The sequence below is a fragment of the Carassius gibelio genome, chromosome B3 (genome assembly GCF_023724105.1).
Source record: "Carassius gibelio isolate Cgi1373 ecotype wild population from Czech Republic chromosome B3, carGib1.2-hapl.c, whole genome shotgun sequence".
NCBI classification, from domain to species: domain Eukaryota; kingdom Metazoa; phylum Chordata; class Actinopteri; order Cypriniformes; family Cyprinidae; genus Carassius; species Carassius gibelio.
This window is the reverse complement of record NC_068398.1, coordinates 1,214,101-1,232,504: the sequence shown is the minus strand read 5'-3', so window position 1 is coordinate 1,232,504 and position 18,404 is coordinate 1,214,101. Positions and strand designations below refer to the sequence as shown.

At 42.3% G+C, this 18,404-nt stretch overlaps 4 protein-coding genes across 10 annotated transcripts in view; 2 read left to right on the top strand and 2 right to left on the bottom strand.

The window, feature by feature from the left end:
• The window catches only part of LOC127952159 (zinc finger protein 845), a 177,127-nt gene that overhangs the window by 86,998 nt on the left and 71,725 nt on the right, over positions 1–18,404 (bottom strand). The window lies entirely within an intron of this gene.
• The window catches only part of LOC127952147 (zinc finger protein 501-like), a 106,464-nt gene that overhangs the window by 16,335 nt on the left and 71,725 nt on the right, over positions 1–18,404 (bottom strand). For 3 of the 7 annotated variants that reach the window (XM_052550475.1, XM_052550474.1, XM_052550473.1), the window contains one exon: positions 12,527–13,714. The exons of 2 other annotated variants lie outside the window; for them this stretch is intronic. In XM_052550475.1, the coding sequence (XP_052406435.1) occupies positions 13,641–13,714 (74 nt within the window). In that variant the 3' untranslated portion in view covers positions 12,527–13,640. Of the gene's footprint in view, positions 1–1,526; positions 1,660–12,526; positions 13,715–18,404 lie in introns of those variants that run through there. 2 more of the 7 variants (XM_052550478.1, XM_052550477.1) reach the window with 1 other exon arrangement.
• LOC127953613 (uncharacterized) lies at positions 4,028–7,108 on the top strand. The gene is made up of 3 exons (XM_052552836.1): positions 4,028–5,311; positions 5,405–7,012; positions 7,104–7,108. The coding sequence occupies exons 1-3, from the start codon at positions 4,567–4,569 to the stop codon at positions 7,106–7,108; spliced, it is 2,358 nt and encodes a 785-aa protein (XP_052408796.1). The 5' UTR covers positions 4,028–4,566.
• Positions 7,102–11,271, top strand: LOC127952141 (uncharacterized). Its single transcript, XM_052550456.1, has 2 exons — positions 7,102–10,826; positions 11,186–11,271. Exon 1 carries the CDS (start codon positions 7,135–7,137, stop codon positions 10,636–10,638), a length of 3,504 nt encoding a protein of 1,167 aa, XP_052406416.1. The 5' UTR covers positions 7,102–7,134; the 3' UTR covers positions 10,639–10,826; positions 11,186–11,271.

Here is an 18,404-nt window from a genome sequence, read left to right as displayed (position 1 = left end):
AACCTTAAACTGCATAAACATTACATTACACCAAATGATGTTCTTTTTAGCAGCATCATATCACAAACAAAGGACTCATTAACAGCTTTCACTAAACTAAACAAAAAACACAGCTGTGGATCGTTCAGTTAACAAAGTATTAAGAATCAAGGGGATGTAAACTTTTAAACAGGCTAATTTTTTTATAAATTGAAATAATATTTTATTGAATGAGCACTGTGCATTGTCGGAAGTGATTGCATTGTATTTTATGTATAATCATTTTCAGACTGAAATTCATTTTAAATAATTTTCAGTTCAAAAGGGAAATGTATATAAATAATTACAATTAGTTATGATTAATTACAATTATTTATATCAGTTACCAGTAGTCAAGTCAAGTCTGCTTTATTGTCGATTCTTCCACATGTACAGTATATACACACAGAGAATCGAAATTACGTTACTCTCAGACCCCGGTGCATACAGATAACACTAACATTAGAGCCTAAAAATCTACATCAAATATAAATATAAAATATAAGATAAAGCTATTGAAAGTGAGGAGTCACGTGCCGATTTGGGATGATTTGGGAGGGGTCTGAGTCGGTCGACTATGATGGTAGGACACGCTATCGGTTGCCAGGGGCAACGTCTTCAGAACTTCACAGAGGCGCGACTAAACATTTCAGAGCTCTTTCATTTTTGCGCATTTATTATGTCAGTGGAACAGAGACGGATCTACGAATACGAGAAAGAAACGAAGAAAGTAAAGCAATTCAGAAAGGTAAGGCGAAAGAAAGGGGACCTTACAGGAACAAGCGCAAAACAGCGGTGTTTGGAGAAGCTCTCAGGCATCCAAAATATCGACCCATACGAGCTCCCTGCAGCGGAACAGAGACCTGGACCATTTACCTCTGTGCTCACATATGGACATTGTGAATTATATCGTTTATGATGTAAGTCACCTTGCATTCACGCTGTTAATGGCTTTAATCTAACCCAGACATTTACATCTCGTAATCACACATTTAACTACCCTAGCTAACCCAGAACTGGTTTGTCCACTTTGCAGCCCCCAACACAAAAACCTGGTACAGTTTGTGTCATTGGGCTAAAATCACACTCTCAATACACGCTGCTCTTGACCCGAGCGAGTGCGCGCATTTACAACGCGTCTCTCCTCTCACTTAACCTCTAGCCAGCACAAAGACTGTGTCCTGTGAAACTCTCAAAACTCTCTCACATTTATCATTAATAACGCCAAATAAAACAATATACAATATGATTCGTTGACACAGGATACCTATGAGCTTGCTGTGCATGAATCCGTGAGTACGGTTTACAAAATCTGAGCGCAACTTGGGTATGGTTTTTTTTTAATCCGGGGGCACGATTTGTTTAAAAGAGGTAACAATTTGAGAATTCGTGAGTACAATTTATAAACTGAGGGGGTGGATTGCTTCTCTCTCTCCTACAGGTGAATTGTCGGGCTCCATAAGTAAATAATAGCGAATAAAAATCAGAAAAAGAGGAGTTTCACTCACCATACAACTCTCCTTCTTCTTCTTCCTTGATGTTTAACGGCGGTTGGCATCCATGACTTCAATGGTGCATTACCGCCACCTACTGTACTGGAGTGTGAACCGGAGCTAGACAAAGAGAAACTAAAACTAAAATGGAGACTTCCAACTCTCTTCCCCCACCCTTTAATTAATAAAATTGTTCTATATTCTATTTGCTATCCCTGTGTCCTTAAGGAAGGTAAATAAATGAGTACTGATATCATTTGAAGTTAATCCCAGAAGTTCCTTAAGTGAATTCCCTTGCACCCCCAAATTCCTTATGCTTTCTTTCATCTTTATCCTTTCTCTATCATATGTTTGGCATTCAAGTACCACATGTTCAGCAGATTCCATACTGTCACAAAATTCACATCTTCCTGTTACATGCTTACCTAAAATATGTAAGCACTTATTCAACCCACAATGTCCAATCCTTAACCTAGTGAAAATTATTTCTTCCCTTCGACTCCTTCCAGTGATCCTCTCTGTCCCAACCTTCTGTTGTATTCTGTATAAATGTCTCCCTTTCTCCTCTCTATCCCAACCACTCTGCCACTTTTTCATAATTTCCATCCAGATTTTTGTTTTAACTTCTGTTTTACTCATTAAGATTGATATTTCCACATCTTCTCTTTTACTGGCTTGTTTTGCCAAACCATCTGCCATTTCATTTCCTTTAACACCAACATGAGCTGGTACCCATGTAAATTTTACCTTCACCCCCAACTGAGAAATCCTTGTGTAACATTCTAGTACCTCATATACTATGTCTAGTCTTGATTTTGACTTAAATGATTGCAAACACTTTAGTACTGCACTAGAGTCTGAACAAATTACAACTTTATCCGGTCTTGTTTCTTCTACCCACTGTAGAGCCAACCAGATACCTATCAATTCCACTGTAAATACAGATATTTGATCAGACAGTCTCTTCTGTCGCTCATTTACTCGCGCATGCGCACACCGAGTGATTCCGACGAGGGCTGCTGCAGAGTGACGTCAGCGCGTCCCGATCAAACCCCGCCCCCTTCATCTGATATAACGGGGCGCGAGACTCACTAAATAATTACACTCACAATATTTGTTTACAAAGATGAGTTTTGACTCTGTATGTAGTTTTTGTCACGCTGATGTAAGTTCAATTGTTCGCCTCTTAAATAAGTTTGGTTGTAGTTAGTTATTTATTTTATTGCATAAGAGCAGTAACAAAAACATAAAGAATTAATAATATAATTAATAATAAAAAAATAGGTAACTATACTTTTACTATAATATAACCATGGTACATTGGGAAAGGGAAAATGTAACTCGTGATATAATGTAATAGCATGCTTTGTTTTTGGACTTTTCTATAAATATATTAAGTTTATTGTACTAATTTTAACATTTACTGTCAGTTTTGTTAATAATATAAAACAATAACACATGGTAGTAATGTAATACTTTAAAATGTATGTAACTAAAATAAATGCATTTTTAATTTATATATTAATTTAAAATAAATATAAAGTGCAAGCAAATTACAATGAGGTGGTAGTTTTGTAGTAAAGTGGAGACCGTTCTGTTCATAACAGCAGATGTGCTGATGAGAAAGTGACAGGTACGAGAAAATTAGTGAGATATCAGGTAACATTAAGAGAATGAATGAATGTAAGAATTAATTATTTATCACTACCACCCCTCACTTTCTTTACTTACCAAAAAAAAAAAAAAAAAAAACATCTTTTGTATCATGTTTTAAAGTGCAACGTATTTACACTTTGTTTAAACTATTCCACAAAATCGCCACAAATCAAAGTACAAACACATTATTTGTGCAGTCTTAAGGTGGTGTGTTTGTGTTGTCCCATACTTCAACACAGTATTTAAAAGATGGCAACACAAGTGAGCTACACAGAATATAAAGAGCTTTCTCATTCAATACATGCCTTGCTCTCCTAATTATTCTAATATTCTGTGCTTCTTTTGCTCTCACGTGTTTAATGTGGGGTTTCCAGCAGATTTTGTGATGAAGAATCAGAGACAGAAATGTATTTTGATACATTTTCCATGTTTGGTGTCATTTTAAAGATCTCTGTGCGATTGGTAAAAATCTGCGTTCAGGACTGCTCATACTGCAGCACCAATGGATGAACAATGGGGAACAAGAAGCCATGTACATGAGTTTTTTTTATTTTTTATTACAAATCTCATCATAGAACTAGGATTGAACATGCAGCAAAAGAAAAAAAAGTAGTTTTGGCACATGGCAAGAGATACTATTGTAACAGTGTCAAAACAATGCAGTTTGTGTAATATTAATCGTGTACGAAAGCCTGTCCTAGGGACCAGAGTTGTTATCAACACGGACTGATCTACTGTGTGACACACAAAGGACGGTTTGGTGAACGCTCATTTCTGCACAATTGCTTTGTTCTGTATAATGCATTTATGCCTTGATGTAAGTACATCTGCATATGTATGCCTATATAATGTATCTTATTGATGTCCCGCGATTGTTCTGCGGTTATCATCGGTGACTTTTGAGCGCCGTAGCGGCCGTAATTTGCCGCGAGAGAAATGCGCTAATCTGTATTAGCATCAGCTGTATTATTATTCTGCGTCAGACTTGTGTTTACATTAATATCGCATCATTGCACAACTATGTCATGTTTATTTGCATAGATTAGGCTGCTGTTAATGTTAAAGATGCAGACTTGAGTGTATAATCAGTGTTTATTTGCATATGTTTGATTATCATGTTAGTGTAAATAATTATCAGAATATTGTTGTAATTATATTTCTTTATTATTCTTTTAGACCATTAATACAGATGTCAGTGCCAAAGAATGACTAGTGCCGATGACAACCCAAAGACTGTTAAATAAAAGCATCTTTGTGAAGAATCTCTTCTCCAGCCCTGATTCTCTTACCGGAATCCTGTCCATATTTGGCCGCCTCAGCCAGTGTAATATAGAGTTGTAACGTGCCTCCGTTACAAAGGTGGTCCTTCGAGCCGGAGTGAGAGCAAGATTAAACCAATATGGACAAAGCACAAAGTGACGCATCTGAGACAAGCTCCAGACCTCGACGCAAGACTAATCTACCTACCCATCTGGATGATTATGATGTTGGCTACCAACCTTCAAGTGACCCTCCTCCAAAAGCTTCCTCTCATTGTCCTAGTGAGCACCGAAGCAGCTCGAGGAAAACGTCTCACAGTGGTGTCAGCTCTCACTCCAGGACGAGTAGGCGTTCCATTACTTCAGCTGGTGTCTATGTCCCACCAGAGCTCTCTAGCGTCCAGACTGCTATGTTGGAGGAGAAGATTAAACAGAGACAGTATGACAGTCTACGGCAGCAAGTAGAAGAGGACTCACTGATTGATCTGGAACACCAAAGACTGCAAGCACAAGCAAAAGAAGCCCAGCGTATGCAAGAGGAGGCGCTTGCCGCAAAGGAGGCCTTGTCGAAACAACTAGAACGACAGCGTAAGCTTCAACAAGCAGAGACTGAACTTGAAGTAGCTAAACTTGTATCCTCCATGCTGTCTATGGACTCTGGTACGACCACTCCAGTTCCTCCAGACTCTGGTTCTCCAAACACGCAACAGCTTACAATGGAGCTCAAGCAGGCTTGTTCACCTCAGCTGCACCACTTCCAGTCACCAGCTGTGACATCATCGCTGCTGCCCTGTCCTACTGAACTGCCTGATCCTGATGTCTCTGCAGTTTCCCTGCCATCACCTAGACCGCCACAGTGGGCCCCACCTGTCACTTACTCTGCAGGTACACATTTGCCTGTTGCACCTCACACAGGGCCACAAGCATTCTCATTGCCAGTCTCTGACATTGCACCATCTGCCCATACTGCTGTTCCAGTACACTCTGTATCATTAACATCGAATGTGGCACCTCAGCCTCCAGCAGTGTACACCATCCCGACATCCGCTGCATACCAGGGTGTGACCCAGCAACCTGTTACTGCCACAGTACCTACCCTTGGCTACGGGCTACAACAGACAGGAACAATGCCAGTGAAAACACTCCCAGTTCCATCGCAGCTCCCTGTCTCCAGCCACCAAACATTGGCGACAGCACTTCATGCTCCTGGGTACGTTCAAGCAGCTTCATCTGGGCCTTTCCCCCCAGCTGTCCACTCACCTCACCCGAGTCCAGAGCTCCTGTTTGCATCAGCCTATGGCATTCCACGACCCACGTTACCAGTTTTCGAAAGTGGTGCTGAGAGTGACTTTGCATTGTTTAAACTAGCATTGGACAATTTGTTGAGTAATCACAATCATATCAGTGAACAGTATAAATACCATGTTCTACTAAGCCATTTGAAACTTTCCAGTGCTCATCAGCTAGCTAAATCCTTCATGTACCACCCCCAGCCTTACACCGCTGCTCTGCAGGCGCTTCAAGACAAGTATGGACAGCCAAGACAGCTTGTTCAGTCTGAGTTGGGTGCCATCCTGAGCACCCCACCTCTTAAGTTGGGTGATGCTAATGCCTTTGACTCATTTGCATTGTCAATACAATCCTTAGTGGGTATGCTGAGAACTCTTGAGGGCCAGAATGGTTATGAGCTTTTGTGTGGCTCACATGTGGACCGCCTCTTGAGTAAACTGCCACCAGCCTATCGCGACAGTTTTGTTGAATACTGTTTAAGTCGGGGTATTCTCCAAACGGGCACAGACAAGACCTACACACTTCCTGATTTTGCAGACTGGCTCCAGATAAAGTCCCAAGCAAAACGGATCTCCAGCAGAGCCGCGGCTATGTACCAGAGTGAGACTCTAAAGGCCCCTGGTAGAGCTAGAGGAGCACCTCATCCCAGGGAACAGCCAAGGCCAGTTCTCCTGACAAGGGAGAGTACAACCAAGACTCCTGAGCCGACAGCATCTAAGTTCAGCTCCAAACCCAAGCCATACTGTCCACACTGTGACAACAGGGAACACTATCTCAACTCTTGCGAGGCTTTCAAGAAGTTGACTACCTCCCGGATTGTAGCTTGGATTAAAGATAGTAAACGCTGCTGGAGATGCGGACGGTTCCATGCTGTAGAGTCTTGCAACCTCAAACGTCCATGTACAATCTGTAAAGAGCTACATCTCACAGTTCTTCACAATTCTATCAAAGACACCACCAGTGCTGTCCTTACCGTCAGCCTTCCATCTACCCGGGTTTACTTGGACAGACCAAACCGTACACCCAGAGTCATGCTGAAGGTCGTCAAGGTCCTCCTCCATAATGGACACCACACAATGGAGGCACATGCCATTCTCGATGATGGGTCAGAGAGAACACTCGTGCTTTCCCCAGTCGTGCAGCAGCTCAAGCTAACCTGTACCCCAGAGTTACTTCATTTACAGACTGTTCAACAATCTCACACAGAACTTGAAGGGTCGTCTGTTTCCTTTGAGGTCTCATCAGTCACCAAACCCATGCAGAGGTTCACTATCCCCAATGCCTTTACTGCGACCGGTTTGAGGCTGGCAGAACATAACTACCCAGTGGCTGCACTTCAACAAGCTTATCGTCATCTGAGAGCTCTTCCTCTTCACGCTGTTGACAGAGTAAAACCATTACTTCTCATTGGTTCTGACATGCCACACCTCTTAATGCCAATACAGCCTGTATGCCGAGGTCCAGACGGAGGTCCAATAGCCATCAGAACACAGCTGGGATGGTCTCTTCAAGGTCCCATGAGCCCCAAGCAGCCCTCACGGCGTTATCAGCAGTGCCTTCATATCACCACCGCTCCACCACATGATGATCTGATTCGGCATGTTGAACGACTTTGGTTGGTCGACACCCTCCCATACAATGAGAGAATGGTCACCAGGTCCAAACAAGACAAAGACGCTCTCGCCATGCTCCAGAATGACACCACTAGAGTGAACATAGATGGCGTTCAGCGTTATGCCACACCTTTGCTCCGACGCCTGCCCATGACCATACTCCATGCCGACAAGGATGCTGTTCTTCCCAGTCTTCGAAGTACAGAGCGCAGACTGGCACGAGATCCTGAACTAGCCAAATCTTACTGCACTGAAATCCATAAATTGGAATCTGCTGGATATGTAGCCAAGATAACCTCAGAAGAAGCGCACAATACTTCAGAGTCTTGGTACATTCCACACCACATCGTACATCACAATGGTAAGGACAGGATCGTCTTTAACTGTTCCTTTCAACATCAAGGGCAGTCCTTGAACAGTCAGCTACTTCCTGGTCCGAAGTTGGGACCATCATTGTTAGGTGTGCTCCTGAGGTTCCGACAACACAGTGTGGCTGTGAGTGGAGACATAAAGGGTATGTTCCACCAGGTTCGCTTGCTACCCAAAGACAAACCAGTGTTGCGGTTCATTTGGAGGAACATGTGCAGAGACCAGGAACCTGATATATATGAATGGCAGGTGCTTCCGTTCGGAACTACATGCAGCCCATGCTGTGCCATCTACGCCCTCCAGCGCAATGCCCAAGAACACCAGGATGACAAGGTCAGTCTGGTTAACATAGTTGAGAATTCCTTCTATGTTGATAACTGCCTGCACAGCACTTCGAACTCTGATGAAGCTAAGAAGGTAGTCGATGGACTTCGTCAACAGTTGTCTGAGGAAGGATTTGATATAAGACAATGGGCCTGCAATGTACCCTCTGTCATTGAACATCTTCCCACAGAAGCCCGGTCTGCTAACACTGACCTGTGGTTGACCAAAGCCAGTACCGACCTACAAGAACCCACTCTAGGTTTACGGTGGGATTGTCTTAGTGACACCCTGGGCTATAATTTGCGCTCAACTGAGCCCCTAGAGCCTACTATGAGAAACGTGTACAAAACCTTGGCCAGCCAGTATGACCCACTGGGGTATATCATCCCATTTACCACCCGGGCCAAGGTTCTCATCCAAGACCTCTGGAAGCGGAATTTGGGCTGGGACGATCCGATAACACCTCTACAGTTAAGAGAGAAGTGGCTATCATGGATAAGAGAGATTCCTAACCTCCTACAGCTGCAATTTCCTCGGCCTTATGCACCAGCCTGTGCTGATTACCCTAGTGCCATCCGGGAACTCCACATCTTTTGCGATGCGTCAGAAAGAGCATACGGCTCAGTGGCCTATTTGCGCACTACTGATGATCAAGGCCACGTCCATATCACTTTCATTTTGGCCAGATCCAGAGTGGCTCCCAGAAAATGTCTCTCCATGCCTCGTTTGGAACTGAGTGCAGCCCTGACCGGCGCTCAGTTAGCCAAAGTGATCCAGACTGAGTTGTATCTTAACATCCATACAGTCATCCTCTGGTCTGACTCAACAACCGTGCTGAACTGGCTGACATCTGAGTCCTGTCGCTACAAGGTATTTGTGGGGACACGTGTAGCAGAAATCCAGACCCTCACAGACAAAGCTGAATGGCGGTACATTGATTCAGCTCACAACCCTGCTGACCACATCACAAGAGGTCTGACACTGACCCAGCTAGCAAGTCCCCACCAGTGGAGTTCAGGACCAGACTTCCTCCTTCAACCTTCTGAACAGTGGCCATCTACACCCGTAATTAAGGTAGAACCAGAGGTCAGTGAGTTGAGGAAAACTGCATTCATCGGCACTGTCACAGTCTCCAGTCATTCACTTCTGGACCCCAATCAATTCCACACATGGCTAGAGCTTGTTCAGGCCACTGTCAGGTCCCTTCACGGGGCGGCTGCCACAGACAGTGACTCTTCCCCGCAAGCTGACGATTACGTAGAAGCAGAGAAACTTATCCTGGCTCAAGCTCAACAGGACTCATTCCCACTAGAAATCCAAGCTCTGAAGACTGGACAGCCGATTCCAGCTAACAGCCGTTTGGCATCCCTTGCACCAGAGTATGATAAGGACACAGGTCTCATCAGAGTAGGGGGGCGATTACGTCGAGCAACTAACCTTGACTTAGATGCCATTCACCCGATTGTGTTGGATCCTAGCCATTCTACAACTAAGCTGTTAATCAAAGAGACAGACTGTAGACTTCTTCATCCTGGTTCTGAAAGGGTGCTAGCAGAATTACGTCGTCAGTTTTGGATACTTCGGGGCAGAGAAGCCATCCGTAAGCATCAGCGCAAATGTCAAGATTGTCAGTTCTGGCGAGCTAAGCCTGAAGTCCCCCAAATGGCCGATCTTCCATCCTGCAGGCTGCAACTTCACCAACCGCCATTCTATTCTACTGGGGTAGATTGTTTTGGCCCCTTTTCAATCAAAGTTGGTCGTCGCCATGAAAAAAGATGGGGCATCCTCTATAAATGTATGACCACCCGATGTGTGCACCTTGACCTGTTGGAACACCTTGACACTGATGCATTCCTGCTCTCTCTGCGTCGGTTTATAGCACGACGAGGTAAGCCCATGGAATTGCTCTGCGACAATGGTACCAACTTCGTAGGAGGAGATCGAGAACTACGTGAGACCTTCAATGTCATAGCCCCCAAGCTTCAAGAGCTGCTTGCTCCACAGACGATCAGATTCCACTACATTCCACCTAATGCTCCTCATTTCGGAGGAACTTGGGAGCGTGAAGTCAAGTCTGTAAAGACTGCACTACGTGTCATTCTACGAGAGCAAACGGTGCCAGAGCCAGTGCTGCAGACCTTGTTAGTGGAAGTCGAGGGCATACTAAATGCCAAGCCTCTTGGCTACGTGTCTTCTGATGTCGCAGACGTGGACCCAGTCACTCCGAACCTACTCCTTATGGGCCGTCGCGATGCCTCCCTACCTCAAGTCTTATTTGACTCTACCAACCTGCTCGGAAGACGCAGATGGAGACACAGCCAGGTGTTGGCGGATCATTTCTGGACTGCCTTCATCCGAGATTACCTCCCAAGTTTGCAGAATCGGCATAAGTGGAGAAAGGATGGCCGAGAGCTGACTATGGGCCAAGTGGTTCTCATTGTTGACCCCCAACTTCCTCGTGCCCTCTGGCCTGTAGGCACAGTGACTGAGACGTTGGCTGGACCTGATGGAAAAATTCGCACTGCTCGGGTCAGAGTTCATGAGAAATCCTACACTCGCCCAGTTGTTAGGTTGATTCCACTTCCTCACTTTGAGGAAGAGCCTAAGACACTGTAGACAGACTTTCTTGATGTTTACAATTATCCAGTCAGATAATTGGGGGCGGCTGTGTACGAAAGCCTGTCCTAGGGACCAGAGTTGTTATCAACACGGACTGATCTACTGTGTGACACACAAAGGACGGTTTGGTGAACGCTCATTTCTGCACAATTGCTTTGTTCTGTATAATGCGTTTATGCCTTGATGTAAGTACATCTGCATATGTATGCCTATATAATGTATCTTATTGATGTCCCGCGATTGTTCTGCGGTTATCATCGGTGACTTTTGAGCGCCGTAGCGGCCGTAATTTGCCGCGAGAGAAATGCGCTAATCTGTATTAGCATCAGCTGTATTATTATTCTGCGTCAGACTTGTGTTTACATTAATATCGCATCATTGCACAACTATGTCATGTTTATTTGCATAGATTAGGCTGCTGTTAATGTTAAAGATGCAGACTTGAGTGTATAATCAGTGTTTATTTGCATATGTTTGATTATCATGTTAGTGTAAATAATTATCAGAATATTGTTGTAATTATATTTCTTTATTATTCTTTTAGACCATTAATACAGATGTCAGTGCCAAAGAATGACTAGTGCCGATGACAACCCAAAGACTGTTAAATAAAAGCATCTTTGTGAAGAATCTCTTCTCCAGCCCTGATTCTCTTACCGGAATCCTGTCCATATTTGGCCGCCTCAGCCAGTGTAATATAGAGTTGTAACGTGCCTCCGTTACAAATCGTCTGTAAGCTGATTTGATTGATTGATTGCAGGAACACAGAAAAAAACTATAAGCGAATAACCTATGCTAACCTTGGGATATATAGTTTCTGAATCTTATTTTTTGAGGTGTTCAGCTTTTTATTCATTTCATTTGTGGGGCATGAATTGCTGTTTGAATAGTATGATTAGCTAAGTTAGGCTACTGGTGACTATTACTGCAATGTATTCATGACAACGCTTGAAACACATATATATGCCGCCTAATAAATATAGCTATAGGCTAGCTTTCCTGTGTCATTTATAAAAGGTTTAGTTTGTATGTAGCCAGTGTTTCTGTTACCTGAATAAGTCACACACATAGGCTACTGAAAACTATTTTCTTGCACTGAAAATGTTAATATTGTAATTAATCTAATTTGTAATCGGTTATATAAAACGGTGCATAAACCTTAAAGTATTGTTCTGATGCAGTCTTCTTGGACATAGGTCAGCAACTACTCCAAGAATATTATTTTTACATTTGGATAAGAAATCATGTGTCTCATCATCACCAATGTTATAATATGGCTTTGATTTGCTTTTGTGATGTTTCCACATATATTGATCCTCATGTAAAGTCCCTGTCTGTTTCAGACTGGATGAGAGAGCTGAAGTCACTGGTACAGTAGCTGATCATTGTATGAACTGGACATACATGGAAGCTGTTCTCAACGAGAGACAATAAATATCTCAGACACTCAACTCATTTTGCATTGCTTCATTCCATGCTTACTTTCACACAACTTTCCTTGTCTTTTCTATTTGAGTTATATTCATAAAGCAATTACTCCTGTACTTGTCATATTAACATTTAATGAATGTTATATGTATGTGATCTACAATATTGTTTTATGAGTATAATTTAAACCGTAAACATACTATAATAAAGAAAATAAAGCAATAAAGAAAAATGTGTCCACTTTAAAAAGACATTAAAATTCATTAAAGATCTTCGTTTAAATATAAAAAATAACTTGCATGTTGTTTCAATGTTGCATGACTTTAAAATCTTAGTAACAGGATAAAATATGTGACCGAAGTAAATGTGCATTTATAATAATATATAGACTGATGGGGCTGTGAAGGCTGGTAAAAACCGGTTATTAAAAAAAAAGAAGATTAAAGAAAGCATGACACAGGATGCTCACATCGATTTTATTAAGACACAGATACATTTGTAGTGGTTTGTTTCAAGCATTGTATACAAATTGTACTAGTTTCTCTCCAATGACAACTATTTAGTCTAATCAAAGCAAACTATTTTTAAAAAAGCCTCAGAAATGAAATATATAAAATGCGAAATACACCAAACAGTAAAAACTATATTAGTTAAGAAAGGTTAAATTAGCTTATTGATTGTTTTTCTGTGTGCCTGTAATCAATCAAGCAAAACATGAAAGACGATTTATCATATTACACAAACTATCCATTGTTTTGGCACTGTTGCAGTTAATGCTAATTAACGCTTTACATTGACACCTTGTCACCTGTTCAAAATAATCCATTAAATCAAATAGAGATTTGACGAGTGTGCACTGATATTTTCAGTTCCATTCATTTGCACGTTGTTTCAAGGAAACGCACACAATAAGGGAACTAATGGCCAAAATGCTCTGTTCGACTTTTCTGAGATCATCTACTCTTCCCTGTGGATGACCTGTGACCTACTTTCTGTAAGATCTGAATTTCTGAGTTTTAATTTTTTACACTGAATTTTAGAAAACTGAATTTGAAGTTCCGAATTTCCTAAGCTTGAAAATTTGAATCTGAATTTGTTTTATATTAATATTTGCAGTATAAGAAATCAGAACAAAAAAAATAGCTGTTTGAAAATACATGTCTATAAAATTCAGCCATAAAACATTTCAGTTTGTTAAATTTCAAATCTTCAATATTCGTTAAAAAAAAAAAAACAAATTCAGAACTATTTAAACTATCACTTAAAATTCAATTTTGTTAGATTACACTTGCAAATAATTCAAGTTTACACAATTCAATTTCAAATCATTTTGTCATAATTATAGCTCCGTAAGTGAATGGCTTCTCTCCAGTGTGAATTCTCATATGTGATGTAAGGTATCTTTTAATTGTGAAATTCTTCCCGCATTGATCACATGTATATGGTTTCTCTTCAGTGTGGATGTTCATGTGATCCTTAAGGTTTGATGAGCGTGAGAAACTCTTTCCACATTGAGTGCAGGTGAAAGATTTATTGGTTCTTTTTTTCTTTAAATCTTTCTGTTTGGGTTTTTATCCGCTTCTGACATGATTTTTATTCTCAGATTCACTCAATTCTTCTTTTTCCTCATTGTCTTTAATCAAATCTGAAACAAAAGTAAAAACAGTACATTTGTCAGTGTGATTGATCTGCCGTAAGAATTAGCAAATCACAACAACAACAAAAAGTCCATAGCCACAAACTGCAGCAAAACAGTCTTCAATTGTGACAGTCTGTATTGAATCTTGCTGAAACAAGAAAAAAAGTGATCAAATCTCATCAGAGGTACAAAAACGATAACAGATTAAAAAGGTCAAGTCATGTTCCATTAAGGTTCAATCACAGGGAACAGAAAGCATTCCCAAGGGCATAATCATGCTAGAGCCTCTCAACCTGACCGAGGACCATAAAACAGCACCACCTTTCCAGGATACATCACATAACAACACTTACTAGACAAGACATAAACTGAATTTATAAGAGGTGGCCGGCGCCACTAAAACAAAAAAGCATAAACAAAACCATACAATTTCTTAAAACAAAAACAGAGTCATTCCTTGAAACTGTGGAATTGTGTCCCTCTGGCCTTTTTAAGTGTATTTAATCTATTGGGTCACCAAAATCTTTGATATATATATATATATATATATATATATATATATATATATATATATATATATATATATATATATATATATATATATATATATAAATAAACAAAACTAGAGGTATTTTGTATTGCTTGGCGGGAAAGTAACCTATCCTACAGAGAAGCATTAAAAACTGCTAGATCCGATTACTTTTCTTCTCTTTTAGAAGAAAACAAACATAACCCCAGTTATTTATTCAATACAGTGGCTAAATTAACAAAAAATAATTTCCCAACACCACAGCAGTAATGACTTTATGAACTACTTTACTTCTAAAATCGATACTATTAGAGATAAAATTGCTTTTTTCATTCGACCCTGCCTAATAAATACACGGATATGTCCATCGGTGTACTGTTAACTTATATCCAATAGTTCAGAGGAGAGCAATAAAAGCGTTAGTCGATAGGCTGAGTCGTACGTCAATCAAACTGTTGACTGGTGCACGAAGCCTCCTCAACATTCAATAATCTCAAATTGGAGAGCGCGCGCGCTGCTCGCTCAGGTTAAGCAGCCATGGCCAGTGTTTTATGCAAAAGCAGTTTTTCTGTGGGACATGGTGGAGAATACAACGTGAGCAACATGGTGCATGTGAGTACCACAGAAAAAAAGTGCATCATCAAGAAACATGCAAATCAGTGCAATCGTTTTTCAATAAACCAAATGACCCACAGGCTGACAAAGTTTGGGCAGCAGAAGTGACGAGCATTTATCATGCCGGACATCACACACATTCATAACGTTCTACCGACTGCAGTAACAAGTTAGCCCCAGTCATTTTTCCAGATTCTGAAATAGCAAAAAAAAAAAAAAAGCTGTAGAAACTTTGATTGGTGATATTTTGGGTCAGGTAGTGTCTTAATCTTTTAGTCGGTGGGTTTAAAAAAAAACATAGGTGATATATTACAGAAAGCTTGAAATGTCTACTTTTAAACTAAAATATTCAAACCAAAATAAATAGGCTATAATCTGAATATGTAATCCATATGAAATGTGCATTTCTCTCTGGCGTTTATGGTGACTTCTCATGGTCAACTTTATCTTAGCAGCGACACAAAAAAAACACCAGTTTATTACTAAAAATTGAATGTCTCCTTGCTAATTTAGACAAAGTCATAATCATTACGGTTCTTTGTGGCAAGCCTTGTGTGCGGTCATAACATTTATTATCCTGTAGGCTATAGCTTATTTAAGTAATTAAATTAATATAAAGGGGCGACGCATTTACTACTTTTAAAATATGCGGGTAGGAAGCGGGTCGGTTACAATATTTTCTTTTTCTTTTTTTGCGGTCTGAGTTGCAGTCGGGTTAGTTGAAAATATTGGTCGGGTGCGGGTTGTTTATACATTGCATCACTGATGTATGTCAGACCCTATACCATCTAAGCTCCTAAAAGAGGTGCTTCCAGAAGTCATAGATCCTCTTCTGACTATTATTAATTCCTCATTGTCATTAGGATATGTCCCCAAAACCTTCAAACTGGCTGTTATTAAGCCTCTCATCAAAAAACCACAACTTGACCGCAAAGAACTAGTTAATTATAGACCAATCTCAAATCTCATTTTTCTGTCCAAGATACTAGAAAAGGTGGTATCCTCACAATTATATTCCTTCTTAGAGAAAAATGGTATATGTGAAGATTTCCAGTCAGGATTTAGACCGTATCATAGTACTGAGACTGCTCTCCTTAGAGTTACAAATAACCTGCTCTTATCATCTGATCGTGATTGTATCTCTCTATTAGTTCTATTGGATCTTAGTGCTGCTTTTGACACAATTGACCACAACATTCTTTTGCATAGACTTGAACACTTTGTTGGCATTAATGGAAGTGCATTAGCATGAGTTAAATCGTACTTATATGACCGCCATCAGTTCGTAGCAGTGAATGAAGATGTATCATATCGATCACAAGTGCAGTATGGAGTACCTCAAGGCTCAGTACTAGGGCAGCTACTCTTCACGCTCTATATGTTACCCTTGGGAGATATCAACAGGAAACATGGTCTTAGCTTTCACTGTTATGCTGATGATTCTCAGCTCTATATTTCTTCACGGCCCGGTGAAACACACCAATTTGAAACACGAATGGAATGCATAGTTGATATAAAAAAGTGGATGACAATTTTTACTGCAAAATTCTGGAAAAAAAAAACAGAGGTTTTTATTGTAGGACCTAAAGTCTCTGCAACTCTAAGACTTGATGGCTACTTTGTCAATTCTTCATCATCAGTTAGGAACCTAGGTGTGCTATTTGATCGCAATCTTTCCTTAGAAAGCCACGTTTCTAGCAATTGTAAAACTGCATTTTTCTATCTCAAAAATATATCTAAATTATGGCCTATGCTCTCAATGTCCAATGCAGAAATGTTAATCCATGCATTTATGACCTCAAGGTTAGATTATTGTAATGCTTTATTGGGTGGTTGTTCTGCACGCTTAGAAAACAAACTACAGCTAGTCCAAAATGCAGCAGCAAGAGTTCTTACTAGAACCAGGAAGTGTGACCATATTAGCCCGGTCCTTTCAACACTGCACTTGCTCCCTATCAAACACCGTATAGATTTTAAAATATTGCTTATTACTTATAAAGCCCTGAATGGTTTAGCATTCTGATGCACAAGTGAGTGATCACTCCAGAAGACTGGATGCTAACGCTGTTCTCCGTGTTCCCTTGCAGAAAGATTGTGACTGATCAGCACCCCTACGCACGGACACGCCGTACCTGGGACACCACAACGACCAGTGCACCAGCACTTCCCACTCCTGACCAATGAACTCTCTCACCCAAATAAATCCACCCTCCGGGGCCTTACTTTGTATTCCTTGCTGTCGTGTTATTCTTCACCCCGTAACACTGGTGGAGAATGCAGGCAGAAGCGTGAAGAGTCACCGACAGCCGCCCTCACAAAAAAAGTAAAAAAAAAAAAAAATTATTTTGTTTCCTCACCGCTGCTTCTTTTCTCCCTTTCCCCATGCAGGCGGGCGCTCCTCCCCACGTCATGGAAGAGCTTATCAAACACCTCACCGAGGTCAGCATCCGCCAGCAACAAACTGCTGAACACCTCGCCAGCCATCAAGGGGAGACGGAACGCAAGCTTGCCGCCCTCCAGGTAGACCGACACATTTCGCCGCCTGATTCCCGTGTCCAGGCCGCACAGCTGATACCCAAAATGACTGCCCATGATGACGTGGAGTTGTTCCTGCAGATGTTTGAGAACGTCGCCACCCCTCCTGACTGGCAAATCACAGCGTGCCTACTTCTCCCTCCCACCCGAGGCCAGTGAGAGCTACGAGGAACTGAAGCGGGAAATCCTGGCTCGGTGGGATTGTCACCGATTGCAGCGGCCCAACTGTTCTTTGACTGGGAATACAACGCACGGTCCCCAGCGGCAAAACTCTCCCAGCTTGCGCGGCACTGGCCGGGGATCCCAACGCTAGCCAGATGGCGGAGCGCGTGGTCGTCGATCGGTTCTTGCGCGCCCTACCACGGCCCCATCGTCAAGCGGCAAGAATGCGGAATCCCACTACTCTAGGCAAGCTGGTGGTCTAACTGTCGGATGCGGCCCAACGACGGGAGGCTGGAGAGCGGGAGCTGCCATTTCCCTGGAGGATGGTCCAGGAGCGACGCACGCCAGAGGACGCATCGCAACCAGTGAGCAGGCCGGCGGCTCCCACTCCCCCCCAGGACGAGCCCATGCCCACCGAACCAACCCGCCCTTCCATGCGGACGTGGCTGGCAGGCTGCATCGTCCACCACGCCCAGCCCGGGGGAGCCCCACGAGCCAAGGTGAAGGTCAGCCTCGTCCACCTCGCTGTCTTGCCCCCTCGTCCGGAGTCTAAAGCTCGCCTGGCCATCACGTATGTCCACGGGGACACCCCAGAGATGGTGGGTCACCATTTCGGCCACCCCAGGATCTTGGCCGCTTGAGGTGGGAATTGTCACAGACCTCCCAGTGCCGATGCTCCTGGGAAGGGATTGGCCCGGATTTGACCGCCTCCTCCTTGCCGCAACCCAGCCTGCCAGCCCCTGTTGGAGCCGATGAAGACCCCTCCGTAAGAAGGGGACCGACGTCGTCCCGTGCAGCTGGCATCTGACAGCGCTAAAGAGGGTGAATCCCCAAGTGTCCCTAACCTATATCTTG